General features: G+C 54.0%; 2 protein-coding genes across 3 annotated transcripts in view; both read right to left on the reverse strand.

Annotated features, from left to right (window-relative positions):
* Positions 1–11,236, reverse strand: part of Cacna1g (calcium voltage-gated channel subunit alpha1 G) — a 66,085-nt gene extending 54,849 nt beyond the window's left edge. Inside the window, exons 1-5 of the mRNA XM_021175946.2 lie at positions 10,535–11,236; positions 3,200–3,311; positions 2,874–3,007; positions 2,453–2,550; positions 358–517 (exon numbers count right to left, since the gene is read on the reverse strand). Coding sequence (XP_021031605.1) covers positions 358–517; positions 2,453–2,550; positions 2,874–3,007; positions 3,200–3,311; positions 10,535–10,776 — 746 coding nt within the window. The 5' untranslated portion in view covers positions 10,777–11,236. The remainder of the gene's footprint in view (positions 1–357; positions 518–2,452; positions 2,551–2,873; positions 3,008–3,199; positions 3,312–10,534) is intronic.
* Positions 11,237–15,990: 4,754 nt separating this feature from the next.
* On the reverse strand, positions 15,991–23,648 carry Spata20 (spermatogenesis associated 20). 2 transcript variants are annotated; one of them, XM_021178309.1, is made up of 17 exons: positions 23,595–23,648; positions 23,120–23,354; positions 21,939–22,121; positions 21,776–21,840; positions 21,509–21,663; positions 21,291–21,434; positions 20,974–21,175; positions 20,608–20,738; positions 20,411–20,515; positions 20,105–20,179; positions 19,798–20,007; positions 19,523–19,715; positions 19,108–19,276; positions 18,641–18,852; positions 17,432–17,631; positions 16,504–16,584; positions 15,991–16,331 (listed from the first exon to the last, which is right to left on the reverse strand). In XM_021178309.1, exons 1-17 carry the CDS (start codon positions 23,617–23,619, stop codon positions 16,161–16,163), a joined length of 2,556 nt encoding a protein of 851 aa, XP_021033968.1. In that variant the 5' UTR covers positions 23,620–23,648; the 3' UTR covers positions 15,991–16,160. The 2 variants fall into 2 exon arrangements, with proteins under 2 accessions (XP_021033968.1, XP_021033969.1); XM_021178310.1 differs by lacking the exons at positions 23,120–23,354; positions 23,595–23,648 and adding an exon at positions 22,232–22,345.
* Positions 23,649–24,403: the final 755 nt, after the last annotated feature.

Consider the following 24,403-nt stretch of genomic DNA (forward strand, 5'->3'; position numbering starts at 1 on the left):
ATATATCTTTGGCTGGCCCTGACCTACGTAAACTAAGCCAGCCTGAAACCCACAGAGATCCACCCAACTCTGTCTCCAGAGTTCTGAGATTAAAGCTGTATACTTTGTGGCTGGCTTCTGGGAGGACTTTTTAAAGGCCTAAATCCTAGTTGAACCCCAGGTCAATGCAATGGGAATCTCTGGAAGGGGTAACCTGGGCATCAGGACTTTAAAATGCTCCAGGTTGTCCCACTGTGTAACTAAGTTTGAGAGCCAAATGCCAGATATGAGACCACATATATCCATGGCAACAGGAAGCCGGGGACTAAGAGAGGTCCACAGCTCCCCAGTCCATCACCCACCGGCTCCACCACTCACAGGCTGAAATTCTCAGGGAGGAAGCATCGGTTTCGAAGCAGCCCTGCCCACAGCTGAACACCAACGATGCCAAAGATGAAAAAGACGAAGAAACAGAGCAGCAGGACATTGCCCAGCATAGGCAAGGTATCCAGCAGTAATGTGACGAGAATGCGCATGCCTGTGGGGGCAGAAGAGCCATGCTGGGGGCTCCAGTGTGCCAGGGGCACAGGCTGGCAGTCTTCCCCAAGAGGGTCCGCCCATTTAAGCTGGAGGGGGACTGGCAGACACTCCTAACTCTCCCAGGCAGTCCTTAATTGTTAATACTCATATTAATTGTTGTATGGTACCAACTGTGGTTTCCAAAGCCCTCTAAGTTCTGAGTCCCATCTCACACTTCCCGTGTCACCATGGGGCTGATGATATCACCCCCAATTTACAGATGAGAAGTCTGAGGCTCACAGAAGTGACGTGAGCTGCTCAGGATGGGAGCTGCTAAATGTAAGCGCCAGGACTTAAATTTAGGATTTTTTGTGCTTCCAAATCCTGCTCCCCAAGGCAGTGGCACACACACACACACACACACACACACACACACCTCCCACTTCCTTCTCTCACCAGACACAGTCACCTGACCTTCCTAAATGATGGCCCCAGAGGGCCACTGGGGGAACTAGGACAGACCTAGAGAAAGGCTAGAGGCAGACAAGAAGACCAGCACGTAACCAGGTTTCTGAGCCCACCCCTAGCCCCTAGCCCTGCATCTGTGTTCTCTGTGTCTGTTTCCTGCTGGGTCCAGATCTTGAAGTCAGGGTCTGAAGAGACATAACTCTATCTTTTGGGGAGTATTTCCTCCCTCCAGGGTCAAGGCCACTACATACTCCCAGCCCCAGATAAAAGCCCTGTTAGGGACCCACTCACCTTCCTCCCTCCAGGTCCAAGACCCAAACATTTGAACTAGCCTTCAGAAAACCCAGAGCTTCTAAGCTCTTGTCAAACTAATGGATCTCCAGTGGCCCATTTGACCCCCAAAGTGCCCTGGGTGGGCCCTGTTCTCTCTAGGGCAAAGGTTCTAAACAACAGCACACCAGCAAATGATTAACCTTCCTGATGGCTACAGCCACCTTGCTGTAGTCGGTCCTCATCCTTTTCAGTTCTTCACCCCCTCCCCCCCCCCATCAGCTCCTCAGTGCTCCAACTGAGATCAATTCCTCAGGGCTTGCATTAAGGGAATTACAGCAGTGGTTAGTCTGAGGTCTATAAATCTAGTAGCTGTCACCTGGGAGAGGAGGCCAGCCACGCCCCTCTTCCGGATCTCTGCCTTAGCACCAAACATCACTGTCCCACCCCAGACTCACTCAGCCGTTCTGCCCTCCCAGAGATAACTGCATCTCTCTCTCTCTCTCTCTCTCTCTCTCTCTCTCTCTCTCTCTCTCTCTCTCTCTCTCTCTCTCTCTCCCACACACACACACACACACACACACACACACACACACACACGGCTACTGCAGCATCAGGCATAAAGTCAGGCACGATATCCCCTCCTGAGGCCCCAGTGGGGACCATCTGCAATCCTGTATAGGTTGAGGAATTGCAAAGGGGGCCTGCAAAGGAGGAGGGGCAGAACGGCAAAGGAGCTGGAGCTGCCAAACCTTTGCTGGCTCCAGAAACCAATGCGGTTTAATTTAGATAATGGTCCCAGCAGTCACTGCAAGAGTTGGAAAGGGGTGGGGGGTGGGGGTGGGGATGGGGGGAAATACAACCAGGGCCAGAGGGTAAGGCGTGAAGTGGCCTTGTCTTGAGAGACGGGCCACTAGCACTTTGTATCCCCTCCTGTGGGTCTGACACTTGCTCCACTGGTCCCCACCCACCTTTATTCCCCTAGGAAGGGGTCGTCTAAGGTATTTCTAAGATTCTGTCTAAAGCCTGGCTGAAATTCGTGGGATGGAGATTTTCCCAGGTAGCTTTGCTAGTGATACCACCAGGGGTAGGGGCTCTGACTGGGTCCCTACTGAGCCCTTCTCTGTCTCAGCTTCAAAAGGTCAGGTCATGATGCCTGTGCCATATTTCTTCTGAGGGCCCTCTATACAGGGGTGAGGGCTAAGGGGTCACTCACTGGGCACCCGGTTAATGGCCCTGAGCGGTCGCAGCACACGGACTGTCCTGACTGCGGAGAAGCTGACATTCTGCAGGTCCAGCGAGTACTCCAGCATCCTGTGGGGAGGGGCCGGGAAGGAGGCCCTTTGAGTTTGAGGCCAACTCCATGTGAAAGAGGCCAGGGAAGACTCCTGCTGTGAGGTGACAGAGTGACCCAGGACTCTCCCCTCTCCTCTACCAAGGGAGGCTGAAGATCAGCTCTCTGTCTAGGGGGCAGGGACACCTCCCACCAAGCAATGACAGTCTCCTCCGACTCAAAAGGAAGATGGTGAGATTCAGAGAACAGGCCGAGCACTGGAAGCAGGCAGCCTGGGCTGAGTGGACAACCAAAGAGGCAGGAGATCTGCCCACTACTCTCCCACCCTAGCCCAAGCCCTCACCCAGCAATGACGATAAAAAAGTCAAGCCGGTTCCAAGTGTCTCCCAGGTAACATTTCTTCCCAAAGATACCCAAGGCGACCATCTTCACCACCATTTCCACAGCAAAGAAGGCAAAGATGAAGTCATCGAAGGCCTGACGTAGAAAGGAGGGGCTGAAGAAACTGAGGGACTGGGGGACACCCACACACACCCCACCTAGAACCCACCAGTTGGATCTGGTAGAACAGAGTTCAGGGTATTAAGATCCAAGAACCACTAACATACACACACACACACACTACACACACACACACACACACACACACACACACACACTCACACTCACCTGCAGGATCCGGCAGCGTTGGGAGTCACAGGCAATGTCCTCACACGGCCTGAACATACCCAGAGTCACACAGTTGAGGAGAATGACCAGCATGCTGACTCGCTCGAACCACGTATCAGGTGTCAAGGAAACAGCTATCCAGAGCCAGGGCTGATGGGAGCCTCCCGTGGCATCCCGAATGCTTGCTACCTGTATATTAACACCCCCCCCCCCGCACTCCCACCCCGAGAGACTTCGATCCCATCTTCCTCCTTTGTAAGGTAGAGAAAGCCATGACTACCCTGGCTATTTGCACAAGCCGTGTAGGGAATAGCATCGATTGTGCGTGTGGAAATGCCAGGCTCCACGAGTTTGCTGTGAATCTCATCCTCCTCGCTCACCGGATAGATGTGAGAAGCAAGTGAGATAATGTATGCGAATGTGTTACACAAACCTACAGTCGGATTAAGCCTGCCTTACAGTTTACCACGCACTTTCGCACAATGCCACGACGTTGCTCACAACAGCCCCATGAAGCATCCAAGGTGGATCATTCTATTCCCCACCCACCCACCCCACCCCACCCCACCCACCCCACCCCACCCCACCCCAACCCACCCCCGAAACCCAAGGACAGCAAGACCCAGAGAGCTGAAGCCAAGTCATGTGCCAGAGTTGCTCAAGACGCCAGGATGAGACTGAGGCTTCCAAGCTTGTGGCCTACTCTGTCGCCTTCCTTCCCTGCACTACAAATAGTCAAGCCTACATTGTCAACCCCCTCCCCACCCCTGACACTTCAGAGGAGCCCCAAGCTCTCTCTCCAACCGCCAGCTCCCTGTCTTCTCAAAGTCCTCAGCCTATAGTCACCATGTCCATGCCTTTCAGATCAAAACTGCTCTCCACGCCAGGGCCTGCACTGGGGACAAGCTTCAGCTCTGCGGAGTGGACAGCAGTGCCATACGTGAGGCCAGACTGCCACCATATCTCTTGTACCTTCTAAACCCAAGCAGCTAGGAGCAGAGGGAATTCTTTCTCCATCCCGAGCCTTTCTACATAAGTTCTGTTGCGTGGTTGACCTTCAGCTCGTTGGCATGAAAATATACAAGATCCCCTCTGGATAAAGAAGGTTCCGGGCCCTGGACCCCACAGATATACAACCAGACACCCTAGTTTCCTCGTGGAAAAACAGGAGTGAGGCAGAAAGAGCAAAGAAACCAGAGACAAGTAGAGTCCAGAAAGAAGAAAGGGGTTGCAGCTGCCTGTCACCTGCCCTGCCAATCCACTCAGGGCCTAGAACCCATGGGCCATTCCTGTCTTAGCCTTGCTTCTGGAGTGGTAATGCTTTCACCAGGCCTGAGGAAGTGATCAGGGAGGTTCAGAGGACCAGACTCAGCCTCCCAGCTGGCCTTCCCCATACCCCACCTCTGTGCTGAATCAGCAACCCTGACTTCTCCCTCGGCCACCTTGAAGCCTTCCTCATTCTGTCTAGCCAGGCTCTTTTCTCGGGGGTGCACATCACTATCACCACCCATGCCTAACACCCTAGAAGTCATAAGATGTTTCAGTTTCCCTAATATCCATCCCTTAAGAGAAAGAGACTATGGTGCACACCTTTAATCCCAGCACCTAAGAGGCAGGCGTATCTTGGAGTTCGAAGCCAGCCTGGTCTACAGAGTTAATTCCAGGACAGCCAGGGCTGCACCCTGTCTCAAAAAAAAAAAAAAGAGTAAAAAAATAAAACATTATCCTAGGTTTAAAGTGGCTTAGTAGGTGAGAGGGGCAAATGAAAGTATTCCTACAGGGGCTGGTTGTTTTCCTGACTGTAGCCAATGGATCTCTCTCCAGAATGGGGGTCAGCCAGAGGGCACTCTGGAAGAGGGGGGAAAGGGAGGAAGCCACCACTTGGAAAGGAAAGGACACAATTACCCTTAATAACTGGTCTGTTTTCCCCCAACCTAGCCCATTCTCCTCTGCCGGAGAGACAGGGCCTAGGAGGGGCCCTGGAGAACAGTGTTGGGGGAAAAGGCCCCAGGTATCTATTTGGACATCCAATGACAGTGGCCCTACCTGGTCAAGTCATCCATGCGCTTGGCTCTGCCACAGTGTTAACAGCAGCCACACTACAAAGCCCAGTGTCATATGCAGTCCAGAGCAAATGATCAGCAAGAATAAATGAATGAGCCACTGTGTCTATCAGTCACTCATCTGCCAATCTAGAAGCCAGATGTGCCTCCCCATTCATGATTTCCTGATGCTTCCCTGAACAGTGACAAATTCATGACAGTGATGTAAGGAGGAACAGACTTGACCTATGGAGGAACTGGGTCCCTCTTTTGTCCCAGACAGACTCAGTTTAGGGCCTCTGATAGTCAGAACCTGCCCCCAGCCAACCCCATATCAGGCTCTTCACCAAAATCCCCTTCTTTGGACCCTTGGCAATCCAGCCTGCACCCAGGCATATCCCCTGCACGCTGGCTTCCCCTTCACTGTAGGCAAGTATAAAAAGGACAGGCAAATCTAGAACAATCTGAATAGAGGAATATCTAAGGTGTGTGTGGGGGGGAGGGGTCTTTCACCCTTCTCAGGGTGGGGCTTGTTTCCTTGGCAACACGGCACCATGTCACTGTGTGATGTTCTTCTGTTGCCATAACAACAGGAGAATGTGTCACCAGGTGGTGTGGATTTGTTGCCATGGAAACTGAAGAGACACCCCCCCACCCCCTTACACATTCTCTCCCCTTGCCCAGACTGCTCTCTTGTCCTTATGCAAGGAAAGAGAAGCAGGGAGACCCACAGGTTATCAGGTTGGGGGGGGGGAACCATGTGACAGATCCCCATGGTAACCAAGGGAACGGGGGACACTGGTTGCCATAGTGACTATGAGAGACCTGTGCGGTCACATGTCTACTGTTGCTATGGTGACTGTCCGGGCTGGAGTGGATCCCAAAGGGTGGGAGCAGGAGAGGGGAGGATCTTTCTTCTCCCCATAACCCACCATCAAAAGCAGAGAAAGCGAGAACAGCAGAAGCAGACCTCTCTACCATCCCTCCCCCCTTCTCTCTTTCCTGGGAGAGGGAAATAGAGCATGCTATATCCACAAATGAGTCTTCTCCATAGGTTTTTAATCTAGATAGGGCTTTTGCCTAGATTATTGGCAACTAGAGATCTAAGGCCCTGGGCCCAGGGTGTGAACCCAGACAGCAAGCAGGCCTTCTAGCTGCCTCTCTCCCTCCCAGAAGTCTGGAAATGTGAGACTAAGGAATACTGAGGAGGAAATTGGCCTGGAACCAGGAATTCTGGCCTTCTAGTAAGAGTTGGGGGATGGGACACAGGTTCTTGCTCCGCCCATCCCAACAGGAGGTTGGTAGTCTATGGGAGCCAATGCTTCCTAGGGTGGAAGACGACGCAGGGATTTAATTTGATGGTCTGTGCTCATTTATTTTTTCTTCAGAAAAGGGGAATCCCCAACAATGGCCCCATCCTACTAACTATCCTGTTTCCCCATGCGCCCCCAGCTCCGGTGTGTGGGTGTGTGGGGAGAGAGGTTTCCAACTAAACTGAAAACTGAAGCCTGCCCGAAAGGCAGCCAGCCCCACCCAGAGACAGAGACAGGAGACACAGAGACACATGAGAGAGGGCCACTGGAATCTTTGGGAGGGGAAATAGGCCAGAAATCTGATTCAAACTCTGTGACTGGGGTATGTGTGTGTGTGAGTGTGAGTGTGTGTGTGTGTGTGTGTGTGCAGTGTGTCTGTCGCCGGCCCAGCTGAGGCAGGCTGGGCGGGGTGAGAGCTGGGGCGGGAACAGCAGAAGGGGGGCCAGGGTGGAGGGGTAATCCCAGGAATGGCTCCAACTGGCACTAGGGGTGATGGGGAGTCCCCCAGCAGTGGAACAGAGGACGTGCAGAGGAGTCCATATGACCCAGAAGAAAGAAGAATCTGGGACAGACTACCCAAGATCCTCTGCCCCCACCCCGTTCCACTCAATTCTCTGCCTCAGCTCTTCTCCCCAGAATCTGCTCTGGATGGTCTAGGATTTGGAAATGGGATGAGGGGACATATGAGATTCAAACAACCCCCTTATGCTCTCTCTCTCTCTCTCTCTCTGTCTCTGTCTCTCTCTGTGTGTCTCTCTCTCTGTGTCTCTCTCTGTGTCTCTCTCTGTGTCTGTCTCTCTGTCTCTCTGTCTCTCTCTCTCTGTCTCTCTCTCTGTCTCTCTCTCTGTCTCTCTCTCTGTCTCTCTGTCTCTGTCTCTGTCTCTGTCTCTCTCTCTCTCTCTCTCTCTCTCTCCCCTGAGGACCCAATGGAGAATCCTCCCTTGGGAAGAATCAGAAGACTTGGGGCACTGGGACAATGGCAAGGAAGACTACAGAAATTCCTAGGACCTCCTCCCTTCTAGAGACACACACTTGGACACACACAGTGACGCACAGCTCCACACTCACATTCACTTCTGGAAGCCATTAGGACTCCTGTCTCTCAGGCCTACCCCCCCTATCCCCCCGCCCCCTCCTCCCCTCAACTCCTGGCATGCTCCCCTCTCGTTCTCTGGCCCCCCTCCCACTCCTCCATCCCAAATGCCAGCCTGTGATTTCCAAATGAGAAAAAGCTGTGCTGGGCTCTGAGCTTGGAGAAACTCCTACACAAACTTCCAGATGTGACACAACAACCCGAGAGGGAATGCTCAGGAACTCCTTCCCGGGAGGGGAAACGCACGCCCTCACACTGTAAGAAACACATTGCAAAGGCCAGTGTTCCCCTGTAACCTGGGAGGCAGTGGCCTGCCAGGGAGCTGCTTGGGCCCATGTCCCTGATCTCCCCAGTACAGGAACATATACTTTTGTGCCCTTCCTCCTTCCTCCCTCCACAACACACACACACACACACACACACACACTTCCTACCTACACCTAGATCTCCACTCTAGGAAATCTGGCCTTTTAATGAGGTTGCAAGAGGAAGGGGCCGAGAAAAGTATGTCGAGAAAAAGGCTAACTAGCTTCAGTCCATTGGGAAGGGGAAGCCAGTCAGGCCCCTCAGGACCAATGTCTTCATGACCTACATTGGGGACTCCTGAAGCCAACAGAAGCCTCACGGATACCAAAAAGAGAGAAAGGAGAGGGTTAAGGCTCAGGGGGCTGTTCAGATTCCTTCTCTGGCCGTGGAAATACACTTGTCCTTGTGACTTGGGTCGGATGGGGAAATGGGAGTAAATGTCCAGGCAGCCCCCCTTACCAAGAAATTGTTCTCAGCATATTCAGCTAGCTAATTTAGATCTAGGGACATAGGTGCTACACACCCAGACCACACACCACTCCCCAGATCGGGCCTGCTCCCCAAATCTCAAGATTAACTAGACTCTCACCTCTTTTCCCTCTTGTAAGCCTGGTCACTTATTTTCTTCCAGGAAAGTATTTACCTCCAGGTCCTCCACCTGGAGATAGGGCAAGTGGGCAGAGATACTTGCCAAAAGGTCTGCTTTTAGGGGGTATTTGAAGGGAGAGGTGACAAGATGTTCCAGTCTCCCCTAGGACTCCTAAGAAAGAGAGGATAGGGACTGCTGGGGGTTTCCCATTCATAATGTGTTTAGGAGTGGGGATGAGGGCTTCTTTTCTCCTCTCCATCTCTGCCACAGAGATGGAGACCTTGGAATGGAGACTCATAATTCCAGATAGCAAGCCAGTTAGGGAGACCACACTCCTCAGAGTCCCTCTTCTCCTTTCTTCGGTTCAGAGAGGAAGGAAGGAAGGAAGGAAGGAAGGAAGGAAGGAAGGAAGGAAGGAAGGAAGGAAGGAAGGAAAGGGCAAAGGATTGGGAGGGATGAGGGGAGCTTCTCAAAGACTCACAGAGTGTAGAGCAGCGGGTGGGGGGACTCAGCTTACATCCTGCTTTGCGCACTAGAGACAGTGGCTGCAGAGGGCGGCATCAAGCTCTCCGCTGCCCCTGTGCTCCAAAGCGGAGCTTGACTTGGGTTCTCAAGGGCTACAGGGTAAACCTGGGGTCTCCCAGCCTGACTCCCAGAGAGCCTCTGAGCTAGAAGAAGAGAATCAGAAGAGGCTATCGGTTACTGGGATAGCCATACCAGCCAGCCCCCCACCTTTCCAGTACCCCAGAGATGGGCGTCAGTCAAGCCAGTGAGTGCTTTGTGCTAGGGGTTTGGTTTTTTTTTTTTTTTTAAAGAGGATCAGGGGTTCCCTGACCACGCCAGGCTAAGCAGAGGTGAGGCTGAGAATCAAAATTCATCTGCCTGGAATGTTGGGCATGCGTTCCTAAAACCCATCCACAGAGTAGGCTTGAGGAGCTGGACCTCAGTCCTCCTTAATGAACACACTGGCAGTCTCTGGTCTCCCCAATACTTTCAGACGACTGCGGTTTCCCATACCTGGTCTGCCATCAGCCGGAACACTCTGATTTGTGAAAGGGAGGCGTAGTGTGGACGAGCTTAATCCCATCCCCCACTTGCCGGCGCTTTTGTCAGTCCCCCCCACTTAGGAAAAAAAAAAAAAACCAAGCACAAAACTCCCCAACCCAACCTTAGCACTCAACATCAGATAAAGAATTGAGGTGGGGAGGGCGCTGGCCGCATTGGGCTCTCTCTAAAAGGGGCTCCAGTCCAGCTCTGGGGGCAGACAGCTCCCCCTTCACCACATCTTGTTCTCATTCTGCACCCCTGACATCAGCCGCCGCCGAAATCTCCTTGTTGTGCCTCCAACCCGCGGATTGGGAGGGTGTTGGGGGGACAGGAGCTGCCCCCACCCCCGTTTCCCGCTAGGTCAGTAAAAACCTCAGCCTTAATTAAGGACTACTAGGTCGGGGGACTGGACCCTAGAATCCGCCGCAAACTTTGGGGCGGGGGCATAAGGAAACCCCAGGAGATTGCGGTCTCCCCTCCTCCGTCCCCGCAGCTTCCTCTCCACCCCTGCCCCCAAACTCGAAAACCAAACCCAGCTCGCTAACCCGCGGCTGGCGGGCTGGCGGAGTAGAAAGCCCAGGCTCCTGAAGCTGCCCACATCTGGAGGATGACGACCCTCCTCTGCCCACATCTGTAGAGCATCCAGCTGCTTACCAGAGGGTCACCTCTCCTCTCTTTTCCTAGCTTGGATTTCAACCCTCCACCCCTCACCCCCGCCCAAGGAAGGCTGAGGTGTGTGTATTCGGAGGTGGGGCTCGTCTGGGGTACCCACCAGTCTCCGTTTCTATTCGGACGCCCCCTCCCCTCCTTAACAGTCCCCCACTCAACTGTTCACAGTCCAGGCTCACTTCTCCAACTCACCTGGCTTTCGGTCCCCTCTGGCAACACGGCCCGCCCTCCTGTGGACCCCCCTAGTCCGGCCCATCGCGGTGCCCCGAAGGATATGGGTTACAGACCGTGCGGAGACACCAGCTCCGCGGGCGGCTGTCCTGGCTCAAGTAGAAGAAAACCACCGGGGCCAGCGCCGGGTAGGGCAGCCCCTCCGCCTCGGAGTCCGCGCTGCCCGGGTCCTTTTCCGTCGACCCCGGCCCCTGTCGGCCCCCGGCCCCAGACAGGTCGTTGAGCTGCGTGAAGCTCCGGGGCTGTCCCGACTCCTCGGCGCCCGCTCCATCCTCCTCCTCATCCATCCTCTGGCCAGCTGGGGTCCCGGGGGTCCGAAGAGGGGCGATCGGAGCCCCTCCGAGGAGGTGTCCTCACACAACCGGGGGACCCCGGTGGGGGAGCATGTGGGGGGCTCTAGAGAGCTTGCTGAGCCCCCAGGAGGGCCAGTTCAGCTCAGCTCCCCCTGCCCTCAGGGGCATGCTGCCCGCGGGGCGCCGGGTCCCAGGGAAGCCCCGCCTGGCGAGAGTCCCGCTTCCCCTGGGTTCCCGGGGGCTCCCCGACTAGCCGGCCGGCTTCCCCTCACTTTGTTCCGGCTTCTTCCCTTCGCGCCCAGGCTCCGGTTGCCCGAATGGGCGCTACCTTCGGTGAAGCAGCCCCCGAGAGGAGGAGGAAAAAAGGGGCCACCCGGTGGAGGGCGGGGGTCCGGGGAGGGGCGCCCCCTCTTCCCTCGGCGCAGCTGGAGCAGGATCTAAGGGGTCAGCATCGTCCCGGCTCCACGCCAGAGACGGCGGGGGGAGGGGGAGGGGAGGAGGGATCTCTTTGAGGGTGGGTTTGGAGGGGGTGGGGGCCGGCTCCTTCCTCCGCCCAGCGGCGGGCTAGAGGACCGGGAGGGGCGGGGAGACCGTGGGGGGCCGTCCCGGGCGGGGGTGGAGGCGGAGATGTCGCCGCCGCCGCCGCCGTGGCTGCCGTTGCCGTAGCTGTCGCCGGCGCCACTGCCTCCTCCTCCGGCCGAGACGCGGAGGGAGAGAACGAGAGAAAGCGGCGGCGAGGAGCCCGGCGCACACCACAGCTGGATCCCTCACTCCAACTTCAAGCCTCGGCCCCGCCTTTCCCCAGCCAATCTCACAGCCAGAGCCGCCCTTCCATTGGTCAGCCGCCGTGCCAGTGCGGGAGGGGGGACAGGGGGAGAGAGCCACAGCTGGAATCCGGTTCCCACCCCAAAACCAGGACCGCCTTTCTACCCTCCTCTTGCCCCTGGGTTCGCTCCCGAAGGCTGGGGCCAATCAGACGACTGTCCAGACCGAACCCACTTTTCTATTGGCCTCTTGGGTCTTTGGGACTCCCCTGGGAGGGAGCCTCGAGAAATCAAAGTATTTGGCATCTGGTCCTAGGGTAGCCCTACGGGCCTCTGACATCTTTTGTCCAGGACCCCGAAATTGGACAGCAGCCAGAAGTCAGAACTTAGGTCTAAGCAGAACTGAAAAAGAAGGGAGACAGGAATCACAGGAGTTAGGGATGTTACCGGGATCCCACAGCTAAATCTGACTCTTCACCTGGTTAATAACCCACCCTCTGCTTGAACCTGGGAGTCAGACTGGGGAGAAGGAAGACGAGTCTGGTGTTTCAGGCTGGAAGGGGTCTGTTTGGGAAAAATAGGCGTAGCTAGAAAGGTAGAAGTAGGCGTGGCCTGGAAATGTTTCCCACCAGCCTCTTTGCTGGTCCAGAACCCCGGTCCACTTCTAAGATGTTGACCCTGGCCTAACCCCAACCCACAGGTCTTCTCACTGGTGCTCTGAGCGTCATCTACTGCTTCTAGACCTCTCTGAAGGTTGGAGACTTCTTTCAGGGGCTTCCTGCTGGAAAAGCATAGCTTCCAGGCGTGGCACCAGGACTGTAGAGCCTGGATCACCTGCAGCCCCGAAGTGGGAACAGCCTGCTAAGGCCACTGTGGGCCTCGAATGTTTTAAGGAATGATACCTAGAGCTGAGCTTTAACAACTTCATCCTGCAAAATTCTACTTCCTGCCTCTCCCCCTTGATTCCAGTATGGTTTAAGAGAAGTGTCTGAGAGATGAATGCTTCCTGGAGTTACTCTTCTCCACCACTGGACTAGGAGTGGTGCTGGCGCTGTGCTTCCCAGGCATGTACACGCAAATGGAGACCCGGGCTTTTGCCCAGCTTCATCTCCCTATGTTCAGGGGCTCAGTCGATTCTATCTCTCTCACAGCCTCCAAAGGGTTGTGGGTACCAGAGAAACAAGCACCACCAGAATTCTGAACGTGATGGGGAGTGGGGGAGGGGGAACGCGTTTATGTTAGACGCAGGGAAAACATCTTTACAATCTGCGTAGGATCTTTACGATGGAACGACAGGATCTGTAGTCCTGGTAGACTCCAGAATGGCACAAGCCACTGCGGGAAGGCTGAGGAATGAATGGACTGGATCACCTCCTGCAGCCCCTGATTCCCAGGCGTTCTTCCCTGACAAAGTTGAGCCACCCACACATCCTCCAGAGGCCTCCTGGCACCATGACATGGGTTTGGGGCCGTGTCAGCTCCCACTCCGGCCAGTTGCCAAGATGGGGTGAAGAGGGCAGAGCTGCTGCAGCGCTTTCACCTTCCTGGTTGCCCTTTTGCCAAATCCCAGCATTGAGTTGTGCAAATGAGGCCAGGCCTATTTGCATTTCATGCTAATGAGCACATCCCCTAAGTGCCTGTTTCTCCTGGAGGGAGTCTCTGCTCTCATTCTGAGTGTGAGGCGCCAATCTTGAACTCGGAGCCCTCTTCTGAGATAGAGGAACTATTTATGGCTTGCTTTTAGAGCCTGATATCTTTCCTCCCTCCTGGGTATCCTCAGTCTAGTAGGTGGGTTGCCCTTTTGACCACCATATCTTGAAGCCTTAGGGTTTGGCAGCCAGAGGTGGGGACTCTCATAACCCAGTCTCTAAAGCAGAGAGCTAGATGAGAACAGAGGCTTGCCCAGCCTCACAGTTCTCCAGTGGTCAGAGGCTCCACCTCTTCATCCTCAGGCTGCCCTTTTCTGGAACATACCAAGAAAAGAGACAAGCAGGCACCAGCTGGAGAAATCGAGACCTACTTCCCAGAGTTTGCAACCTGAGGAAGATCTGCCATCTAGGACAGCATAGGGCATCAGGGGACCCTATCTGCTACCTGAGAGGGGGAAGGGAGGACAAAGGCACGAGAAGATGGGAAGCTCTGCACTCTAGTGCTCCAAGGCTCAATACTGGCACCACCCCTTCCTACTGGCTTCCTTTCTGGAGATCTTTAGTACTGAACCAGTCCAAGGTGGGAAACCTCACAGTACCAAGCCTGGGCAGGGATGATGGGTGGGGATTTCTCTCTCTCTCTCCCTATGCTGTGTTCCCTGTGGCATGTCCTAGCCTAGTGTTTGATACATAGTGGGCACTCGGTTAAAAAAAAAGTATTTCAAACCAGGAAGTGGGAGATGGAGGGAAAAATCCTTTATTTGTGCCTCTGTTTATCCACCAAGTTAGACCAATGTGGTCCAAACTTTCTTCCAAGTTTGCTAGAGTATCTCATATGTGCCTTGCTTAGCAAGCCCATCCAGGCCCCTGCAGCTTTGTGGCCTTTGTCCCTCCCGTGCTGGTCCCCTTAAGAACAAAATAAATCACCCATCTGTGGTACTCTTTACTTGGGGTGCTGCAATCATTCCATTTGGTCACCCCATATCTCTGGGCATTGAAACTGCCATTTCTCAGTTAAGGAATCTGGAGCTCAGGGAAACGAAATGATAAATACCTCCCAAATCAAGAAGCTATGAGTATTGTGACCCTAAGCCCTAGCTGCCCCAATACGGTCCTGCTGACAGAAGAGGGGACATAGAAGCGGAGGGTAAAGTGGCACTTGCCAAGAGGAAGAGACGTTGTGGGACTTTTAAATCAACTCCGTATACAGTAAGGGTCATGTTCAGCCTATAAGTTGGAAAGCCCAGCCTTCCTGGGAGAATTCCTTCCTCTGAAACTATTTACAAGATGCCACAGCCCTGTTCCTGCTTGATAGCAGAGGGGAAATGAGAGACTCAAAAGGCAGGGAAGTGGAGGAAAACACCAGATGCACACTCCTTCATAGCCATGTCTCCACCTCCTGGCAAGAAGCAGCCTCAGTGATCTTTGTTGTCATTCTGAAGACCCTAGGGAGAAGCTGGTATGCTCAGGGGTGTCAGGCTAAACTCCTACCAACTCTGGCCCTCCAACAGCCATCCCTAGAAGGCTAAAGGTCCCTGCTTCACCATCTCATTCATGAGGGTCGGTGGGACCACAGAGGCAAGAGGGCTACACGAATTGCCCAGACTGTTCCAAATCCAGTGTTAGGGTTGCCAAAAAGGCCACCTGTGTCTCACCATGTCGTACTTTCCCTTCCTGCTGCCCTCAAGCCAGGCTCCACGTGTCCAGTCTTTGACTTGCTGGCAAGGCTGAGTGGGCTCCAGTAAGAAAGAGGCCAGCTGACCTCATTGGCCAGAGTGCTAATCCCCTCCAGATGGGCTGGTGGCTTGCACCAAGGGCCCGCTGCCCAGACTGAGACAACTCTGATCCCAGTGACCATGGGTAGGTGTGCATGTGTGACAATCTCCTGTCTCTAGTTTCTTACCTGCTCCCTTCCTTCCTACGACTGACATCCCCCTAGCAGCACCCCTTCCCCCATCTGTTCTTCTTAGTCTCTCTGGCGGCTTCTTCTGGCTATCTGTGATGTTTGGCTTGGAGGCTAGGACGATGCTCAAGCTCAGTAGACCTCAAAGAAACAGTTTCTATGCAACCTCACAACCCTATCGTTCTACACTTTCTCCTTCCAAGCCTGTCTCCAAGCCGCCTTCCTGGATGGCAGCTATGTGGGGTCCTCGGTGAAGATTTATTTGCCAAGGATGAGATTTAAGAGCATCTCCCAACATTCAGAGGATAGGGGCCAGCTTCCTCTGTAGCAGGAGTCGGATTGAATTGGGGAAGGGCTTCCAACACAACGGATGTTGCACAGGCAAGAGAGTCCTTTCCCAGACGATCCTGCAGGAAGAGGCAGAACATGACCTCCTGCAAGGATGCTGGGGTTGAATGGGTACCCTCCAAGAAACGTCGTAGTCCTGGTACTTGCAGTTTCCACAGCACACTACATTGCATGTTAATTAAATATCTCTCTGTTAAACATTAAGGTCTATACTGAGCTCCAGTGCCTTCCCTAGCTTTAAATAAAGGGACAAAGGGGAAGGTGGCAGGGCCATTTCCTAGCAGGGGCTTGGCATTCCTGAGCACCTCAGCGCCTTGTCCTCATCCTGGTTCTTACACTTGGTTTTGGTCTACTGACTGTTTTATTCAATCTTACTAATCGTGGACAGAGGCGTGATCAGTCTAGTGACCCGATGGAAGGTGACAGGGCAAGAAGAGAAGAGAAAAGAGTCATCTGCAGACTCTCAGGGGAAAGGCTGTTCCCAGGCTGCTGTCCCTAGGCTAGAACCAGGCCCTCCCTCACAGAAGAGGCTAAGATCCCAAAGTCACCACGGGACACTGTTAGGTTTATTTCATGGTGAGTAGGTGCCCATGGGGGAGCCACAGGATGGCTGTGATCACCTGGAGGCAGGGTACCCATTAGCCTCTCAAGGTCTGAGTCTCTGGTCAGTTGGAAAATTCTGCCTTCTGGCCCAGCTCAAAGGGTTCTGGGCAGTCATTGGTGTAGCAGCTTTCGTAACTCACAGGGATCCGTGATAGGCATGGAGCAGGCTTGGTTCTCAAATATGTAGACTGTGGCCCGGTCTTCTACTCTTCGAAGGTTGCTCAAGAAGGGAAGCTGACGGGACAGGAAGCTCGATGGGTCTCCATCAGCCAGAATGAGCACCTGAGATAGTGGCAGAGCACAAAGTGTCACCTGGGAGAAGGTACTGGTCATTGTAGATCCCAGTGGGAAATGACCTCTCTCCCAGATTTCCAAAAGCAAGGATGTTGGGAGCTGAGTAGGGAGATGCAATGTGGGAGGTAGAGAGTGAACGCAAGTTTGCAGGGACGCGCACCTTGTTAGGGACGTAGATGGAGTGGACACATTGCAGCAGGGCCTTGGTGTCCTTGGCCTGGGGGTCTCCACAGATCACGATCTGGCCAGTACAGGAAAATCACCCAGTGTCAGGAAGAGAGAAGCTAGGCCCCCCAAACCTGCCAGAGCTTCCCTCATCCTCCCTCCACCCACCCAGAATTCCTGAAAGAAGGGAGTCACCTCATCCATCAGGAGGATTCATCGGATTTAGTGTTCCGAGAGTGCAAACATGGCACACACCACACATACACACATACACCACACATCACAGACCACACACACTGCACCTGCACACGCACCCGCACCCACACCCGCACACGCACACACACACCAGGAGTGTACATTAGTGGCAATGTCATACATTGTGGTGGACATACAAATACAGGGCAGGGTGTCCAGAAGACTTGATACACTGGATGGCACACAACACACAAAGAGGCATACACACATAGTAGATGCCCATAGAAGTAGATGCCACACATAAATACACACAAACATACACCCATGGAGGCACACACGAATATTCACAGGCAAATACTCTAGCCCACACCAGCACACAAACTAGAAAAATGTGTGTGTGCGCATGCACACACAAAAGAGTTGACAGAGCAATAAAGCACAGAGGAGCAGACATAATCAGATTGACATGCAGAACCTTATAGAGAAAACACTTCACCAGCCATCAGATCAGCAGGAACCCATTTTTAACCTCTTCATTTTGCATTTATATGCAAACAGCCCAGCGACAAGCCCTCCCAGGCTGTCTCCTCTGACACCACCTTCACACAGACACCTCCATTCCACAGAGCAGAGACCCCTGCATATGTATAAGTGAGCTCTGGTGGCAGCCCTGGAACCCCATTTCACAACTACTATACCCCAATATATCACCATTACCACCTCCCTACCTGCTTCAGAGTCTGCTGTTGAGCTGAGAGGGTACGGACCATCTCAGGCAAGGCCACTGGGACGCGGCGCATGCGCTCAGAGAAGGCTGTCAGCAGGCACACACACTTGTCCATCCAATCCTTGTGGCCAGTGAAGCTGTGCAACCGAAGGAGGTTGTGGGCCGACACAGAGTTAGCACTGGGCTCTGCGCCATCCTGGTCTGCAAGGGACAGGAGGAGGTTTAAGAGGGTTGGTCATTGAGTTTCAGGGCCCTGCTCTGAGAGTCTGGGTTATGGGATCTAGGAATAAGATGAAGTTCATGTGGCGCTGGTCTGATGTTTTTAACAAGCCCCTCTGTCCTGCTGAGCTGTGGGTATCCAGGTTCCCTACCTCACTGCTGGTGCCTTTGTCTAACTACCGACTGTCAGGGCCAGAGAGGTATCACCCAAGTCCTTCAACTCTTCTAATCCATCTACACATCCTGCTGGCCTACTGCCTGGACAGCCCCCAATCCTTTCCTGTCCCCCATCTCATGGGCTACTCCTGGCTGCTTTCGACAGTACCTCCAAAACTAAAAACCAGCATCCTCTTAATGGGTCACCCTGATTTCTCTGTTTCCATTCGTCTCTACGATGAGCAGAATTACATTCCAGCCAGAGCAGGTCAGACCCTCTCAGCACCCTGAGCCCTCACTTCCTATCCCAGCATTGGCACCTCCTCTCACACCACTCTTGGTCTCTGTCTTCCACACTCAGCCTAATCCCTAGGGTTCTCTCATCAAACTGTCTCCTCTGCCTAAATCTCTCCCAAGTGCCTCCCTGATGGCACAGATCCTCTTGGTTGACACCTGTCACAGGTTTACTGTATTCTCAAAGCTCTGATGGTGATACATTCCGCACTACCTCCACCACATGTTGCGAACTTCCTTCAGGCGGAGACCAAGTCATTCTTGCTTAAATAAATGAAATCAGTGGATTCCAGATGCCCCTGCATGTTCACGGGAGAGCTAGAACGACCTCTCCATCAACTCGGAGGAACTATGGGTGCTATTGGCACTCATTTATATACTAAGAAGCAGGTTTGGGAATGCCAGGAGACCTCCAAAGTCACATAGAGTAAAGACATGAAGCCAGCAGCCCCACAAGAGCTGTTTACTGCAAAACTACACAAGTATCTTCCTCTGGGATGACCTGCCCTGCCCAAACCCAGGGCCCAAGACCAATGCTAACCATCCTTCAGACGAAGAGGCAGGTCTGTCCCCAGCTCAGCCTCACTGCAGAAGTAGCCGCCACCTCGGGGGTCCCAGAAGAGCTTGTCCTGTATGTCCTGCAGGCGCAGAGCCCACTCAAGCCACGAGCTCTCCTGTGAGGCCTCGTACAGGTCCAGGAGGCCCCGCACCACGAAGGCATAGTCCTCCAGAAAACCCCAGCATGGTGGGTTGCTAAAAGTAGAGGAGAGAAGAAGTCTGAGGACAGGCCCCGGGAATGCAGAGAGGAACCTTCTCTTGTTTTCTTTCGGTTAATCCTCCATACCCATGCGTCCTGTGGCTACATTAGTCCATTTCCCAAAAGAGTCAATGGGCCCAAGAGTGTTGAGACTACAGGGTAGCAACTGATCAGTCCATTGAAGGAGCAGAACAGGGCTAGAATCACCCAAGGAAATGGCCTCGTTGGTCTGCCCAGCCTCCCTTCCCCACCTTTGCTCCACAGTTCCTCCGGTGCCAGCATAGCATGTCCTCTTCAGGCGGCCGCTGGACACATCAAACATGTGCCGCTTAAGGAATTTGGCACCGTTGGTGGCCTGGGCAACTAACTTTTCCATACCCAGGGCAGCCCCCGTCACAGCAAAGCCAGAAACCATCAAGCCTGGAGGAAAGAGAGGTCAGAGGTGGCATGAGGTCAACCAGAGCTCTCCTGGGACAACCTACCCCCCCACCCTACCCCACCCCACCCCCGAGTCTCCAAGTGCCAAGCCCAGGCAGGTTCGCTTAGACTCTTTAGATCTCCATTAATTCATTTCTAAGTTAAAATTTCAAAAGGCCTATGAAGAAAGAATGGGCAAACGGAAGGGGCTTGGCAAATAGAGTTACTGTTCAGAGAGGGTCACCCCACCATTCCAGGCAGCGAGCATCTTGTTGTCTAGGTGTGCTTTCGGCCGATGTTTCCGGGCCTGGAAGAGCTTCTCCAGCCCTGTGTTGAGCAAGGCCCTCACAGCCTCCACCTCCAGGCCATAGCGGGCTGCAGTCAGCTCTAGTGAATAACGCACCATCAGGACATTCTGGCCGTGCAGTTCCCCTTTGGGATCCTGAGGAAAACAGCCTTGGTCAGGAGAAGCCCATGTACTCGGTGAACCTGGGATCCTTCTCTGTGTCTGCAAAAGCCCTCACCTGAGAGGAATTGATATTGCCTGCTTCACTGAGTCCATAATGCTTCATTAGGAGCTGGCCTGAAGTCAGCGGCTCACTGGCGCCTACCACGGGCTCTGGGAGCAGCTGTTGGACCTCTTTGACTGTCCACACATAGTAAGCACCCTCTTGGGGCTTCATGCCTCTCTCCGGGGGGGAGTCAGCATCCTCTGCACTGTAAAAGCCTCCAGACTGTGGGGATAGGAGAGTTGGCTGGTCACCATCCAAAAGACAATGGAGACGTCAAGCCCTCCTGCACCAAGGTACGCCTGCCTCCAAGGACACACACCCGATGGCTCAGAGTCCGGGTCACATACTGTAGGATGCCTTTAGCGACATCAGCGTAGAATTCATCGCCAGAGATCTGTGGGGGTGGGGTGGGGTGGGGTGGAGGTTGTAAGTAAATGTCACTAGGGGTGGTGGTGGCTCAGGTTCCTAGAGGATATCCCCCCCCAGGAAAAGTGGGTGGGGTGTAGGGGAAGCCCAGGTGTCTAGAGTGTGAGGAAGAATTATGGGTTGGAATTAAGAGGAAGCTACTGTTAGCTTGAAGGTCTTGGGACTGGCAGCCAGGGTTGGGATTAGGGGCAAAAGTCACCTGGAAGGCCTGGGTATAGACCACCGAGAGTTGGGCCTGGTCATACAGCATCTTCTCAAAGTGAGGGATGTGCCACTGTCGGTCCGTGGAGTAGCGGTGAAAGCCCTGTGGCCAGGCAGAGTGTTAGGCCAGACTGATAGCAGCCTCTGTCCCTAGGCCTGCTGCCCCGGCCGGCACGGAACCTGGCCTGCCCTCACCTGCCCCACATGATCCTGGATGCCTCCGTTGGCCATCATCTTCAGGGTGTGCAATGCCATCTGCTGAGCTCGGGAGCCATCCTGGGTGAGCCGGTGACTGAGCCAATAGGAGAACAGGAATTTCAGGATCACTGTGGAGCAGGAAGGAGAGGGTGAGAGGTTCCAGGGAGGCTCTGCCCAGTCAGTCTCTGTCTGTCAGGCTGGAAGGTGGGAACTTCTACCATCCACTTAGAGGACACAGGCCATTGGCCTCTGAGTCAGAGGTCAGAATATCAGCCCACAGGGGATCAGAAAGCTACACAGCCGCACAAGAGAGGCCAAAGGCACCGATGCTCATTATATAGGTCAGGGTCAGAGGTCACTGACCAGGTGTGGGAAACTTGGGGGCCTCGGCGAAGCCACCGTATTCCTCATCATAGCCCTCATCCAGCTGCTGGAAGCAACGGCTGTTCATGGTGGCAGCAGAGGCCGGAATCTGTCTGTCACCCACGCTGATCTCAGATCGGGCCAGAAGGGCTGTGGTGACACGCTGGCTGTTCTCCAGAAGGGTGTTCTTGTTCAGTTTCCACTACAGGAGGTGAGCACACACGCGGAAGTCAGTATACACGGGTCGGGGTGGGGATGGGAGGTGGCTGTGGTCTCAACCTGCACGTGGGCAACCTTCCCTCCAGACATCCACCCACCTGATCACAGATTCTCATCAACACTGTTCGGAAGCCAACTCGAGTCAAGCCATCTTCTGGTGGGAAGTAGGTGCCCCCAACAAATGGCTGGAGGCTGGGGGTCAGCCACACATTCATTGGCCAGCCTCCTCCACTACTGGTGGCCTGGAAGAGGGAGGGCCAGGGTCAGGGGAGTTGCCGCGTGTAGGTGTGACAAGGCTGCCCCAGAGATGGCTCACCTGCACAAAAGTCATGTATACTTTGTCCACATCTGGCCGCTCCTCTCGGTCCACCATAACACAGATGAAGTTCTCATTGAGCAGGCGCCCTATCTCTTCATTCTGGAAGGATTCCTCCTCCATCATGTGGCACCAGTGACAGGTAGAGTACCCCACTAGGAGAGAAGAGGGACAGGATGGCAGAAGGAGGGCCCCGGGGGACCCAAGGGACCACCCCCAACCCTCTGCCTGTCACTGAACCTCATTCTAGGAACAGTGGGTGTATACCTGAAAGAAAAATCGGCTTGTTTTCTTTTTGGGCCTTGTCGAAGGCTTCCTGTCCCCAGGGGTACCTAGACCCAACAGGAAGAGAGGTCACTCAGTAGCCTAGGGAGTCTCAGAGGATTAGGGACCCCAGATGCTTCAAGGGAAACCCTGGGATGGCACTCACCAATCCACCGGGTTGTAGGCATGCTGTAAGAGGTATGGAGACTTCTCATTGATCAGGCGATTGGCGGTCTTCGGCGGTGCAAGTGGAGGACAGTTAGTCCGGCTTGACTTTCCTCCAGCAGGCATGGGCGCTGAACTACTAACTGTAGTAGCACTTCGGTCCTTGTCCCGGGAGGAGCTGCCCCTAATGTGGGCAGATGGGTCACACAAATGAAAGCCACTTCCCCTTTGCCCCACCCAAATCAACTCAATGGTCACCCAGCCACAAAGACCCCCACTCCTTGTCCAGCCCACCTTTCTGAACCACGGGGGAGACCGTGGCCTTTGTGCTCCCCCTTATGTTTTGGGGGTGGTGAGGAATGGTGGCTCATTGGGGGCTCCCTGCCAGGTTAGTCTCCCCCAGCTTCTTAGACCTGGCGGTAGGAAGGGTATCTGTGAGGTCAGAGAGGGTCATAATGAGTAGAATGGCCCATCCTGCTCTGTTCTATCACCCATGGAGTGCCCCTCCCTGGGCGGTTTGCACTGCAGGCATCCTTAGCATTCATGTGGGTGACTCAGGAAGGGAGTGGCTACCTGCTAGTGTCTAGACAGGTCAAGAGGAATTGGGTCTGGGACTGGACCAGGTGAGGGACAAGCAGAAGAAGTAGGCAGGGACTAGCCAAGAACTCCAAACAGAGTACTTTGAAGGACCAGGTTTTACACTAAACACACAGAGAGAGGGGGGGGGGGAAGAGGGAGGGGAGAGAAAGGAAAAGAGGGGAAGAGAGATAAGAAAGAAGGAGAGGGAGAAGGAGGAGAGGGAGAAGGAGAGGGAGAAGGAGAGGGAGAAGGAGAGGGAGAGGGAAGAGGAGAGAGGGACCACTCAGAGAATCAAATAGACCTATCTTAGGGAGTTCAACCTGGGAACGCAGCTAAATAACAGGTAGGGCAGCAACATGAGTCTGTGACAGGGTGCAGGGTGTTTCAAGAGAGGGGTTTGTGGATAGCGCATCATTCTAGAAAGGCTTCCTAGAGGCGGTGCTAAAGTAGCCAAAGAGCTAGCCTGAGCTAACCCTGCAGCGGATAAGAAAGGAGGGGGAAGAAAAGGAGTCTTCATGTAGGGGGATCCGAGCAGACATCGCAGACTATGCCTGAAAGACGGAATGCCAAGGCGCCAGGCATATTGTAGTGTCTTGCTCATACCTGCCGCTAGAGGCAAGGCCCAGCCGCACAGTGGGGCGACCGGAGGTTGGGGTCCAGACAGTCCCACACTCTTCAGTATAGCCGCTCCAATTCCGGCGGTAGGCTGCAGAAGGGCGGACCCGGAACCCTGTCCTCACCAAGTCTCTGGCCCTGTGGCTGGTCTCCGAGCGCCGCTCGGCGGTAGAGCGCGGAACTACAGCCCTGCCGTGCCTTTGAAGATCCAACCGTCTCAGCGCTTAAAATTCGAGCAAAATAAGCTGGGTTCCATTTAAAGTGCTGGCAGGAAGAGTGACCCTCGGAGCATCCAATACTTTTGCCTAGCTCTTTCCCCTTTTACAAGCAAGAGATAAGGTTCCCTTCGAAGGATTTGATCAGCCAGCCAAATTTGCTTGATCCAGCCTACCCATCCTCCCTAGAACCCACCCACTCCGAGAAGCCTTCCCAGAGTAGTAACACTGAGCCAATATGTCCTTACTGCATGCTCTGTTTGCTTGGTTCATTCACTTAATTCAGTCAATGACAAGCGTCCTCTGCTGTCTACTACTATGCCAGGCACTGAACACCCGTGTGCTTCTCCCTAAGGGTGCAGGGAGGGAGAGAAGTAGCAGAAGAAGCAGCATGTGTAAAGGTCCTGTGGCAGGTGAGGGTGTTGAGACTGAGCAATAGCAGAAGGCTAGTATAGCTGGAGGGCAGAGAAAAGGGATAGGTAACGGATGTGGATAGGAAGCTGGCTTAGTTAGCTTGCTATTGCTATGATGAAACACCATGACCAAAAGCAACTTGGGGAGAAAGGGGTTTATTTCATCTTATACTTCCACATCATAGTCCTGTGTCCATCATCAAAGGGATGTCAGGGCTGGTATTCAAGGCAGGAATCTGGAGACAGGAACTGTGGCAGAAGCCACGGAGGAACGCCACTTACTGGCTTGTTCTCCATGGCTTGCTCAGCCTGCTGTCTTCTAGCACCCGGGACCATCAACACAGGGGTGGCAGGCGCTGTTCACAACAGTGAGCTGAGCCCTCAGACATCAGTCATCAAGAAAATGCACTCCAGGCTCGTCCACAAGCCAGTCTGGTGGGGGCACATTTTCTCAGTTGAGATTTCTGCTTCCTAATCAGTTTAGCCTGGGTCAAGTTGACATAAAACTAACCAGCAAGGGAAGTTAGGGGAGTGGGTAGGACGAGGTCTGGGGTAGGGGGTGAACTCTGAGGAGGAGGCATTGCTGGTGATAGAATCCAGGGACTTATACGTGCCTCAGCAGGAGTCACACCTTCAAGAAAGGA

Source organism: Mus caroli, chromosome 11, assembly GCF_900094665.2.
Source record: "Mus caroli chromosome 11, CAROLI_EIJ_v1.1, whole genome shotgun sequence".
Taxonomy (NCBI): Eukaryota; Metazoa; Chordata; class Mammalia; order Rodentia; family Muridae; genus Mus; species Mus caroli.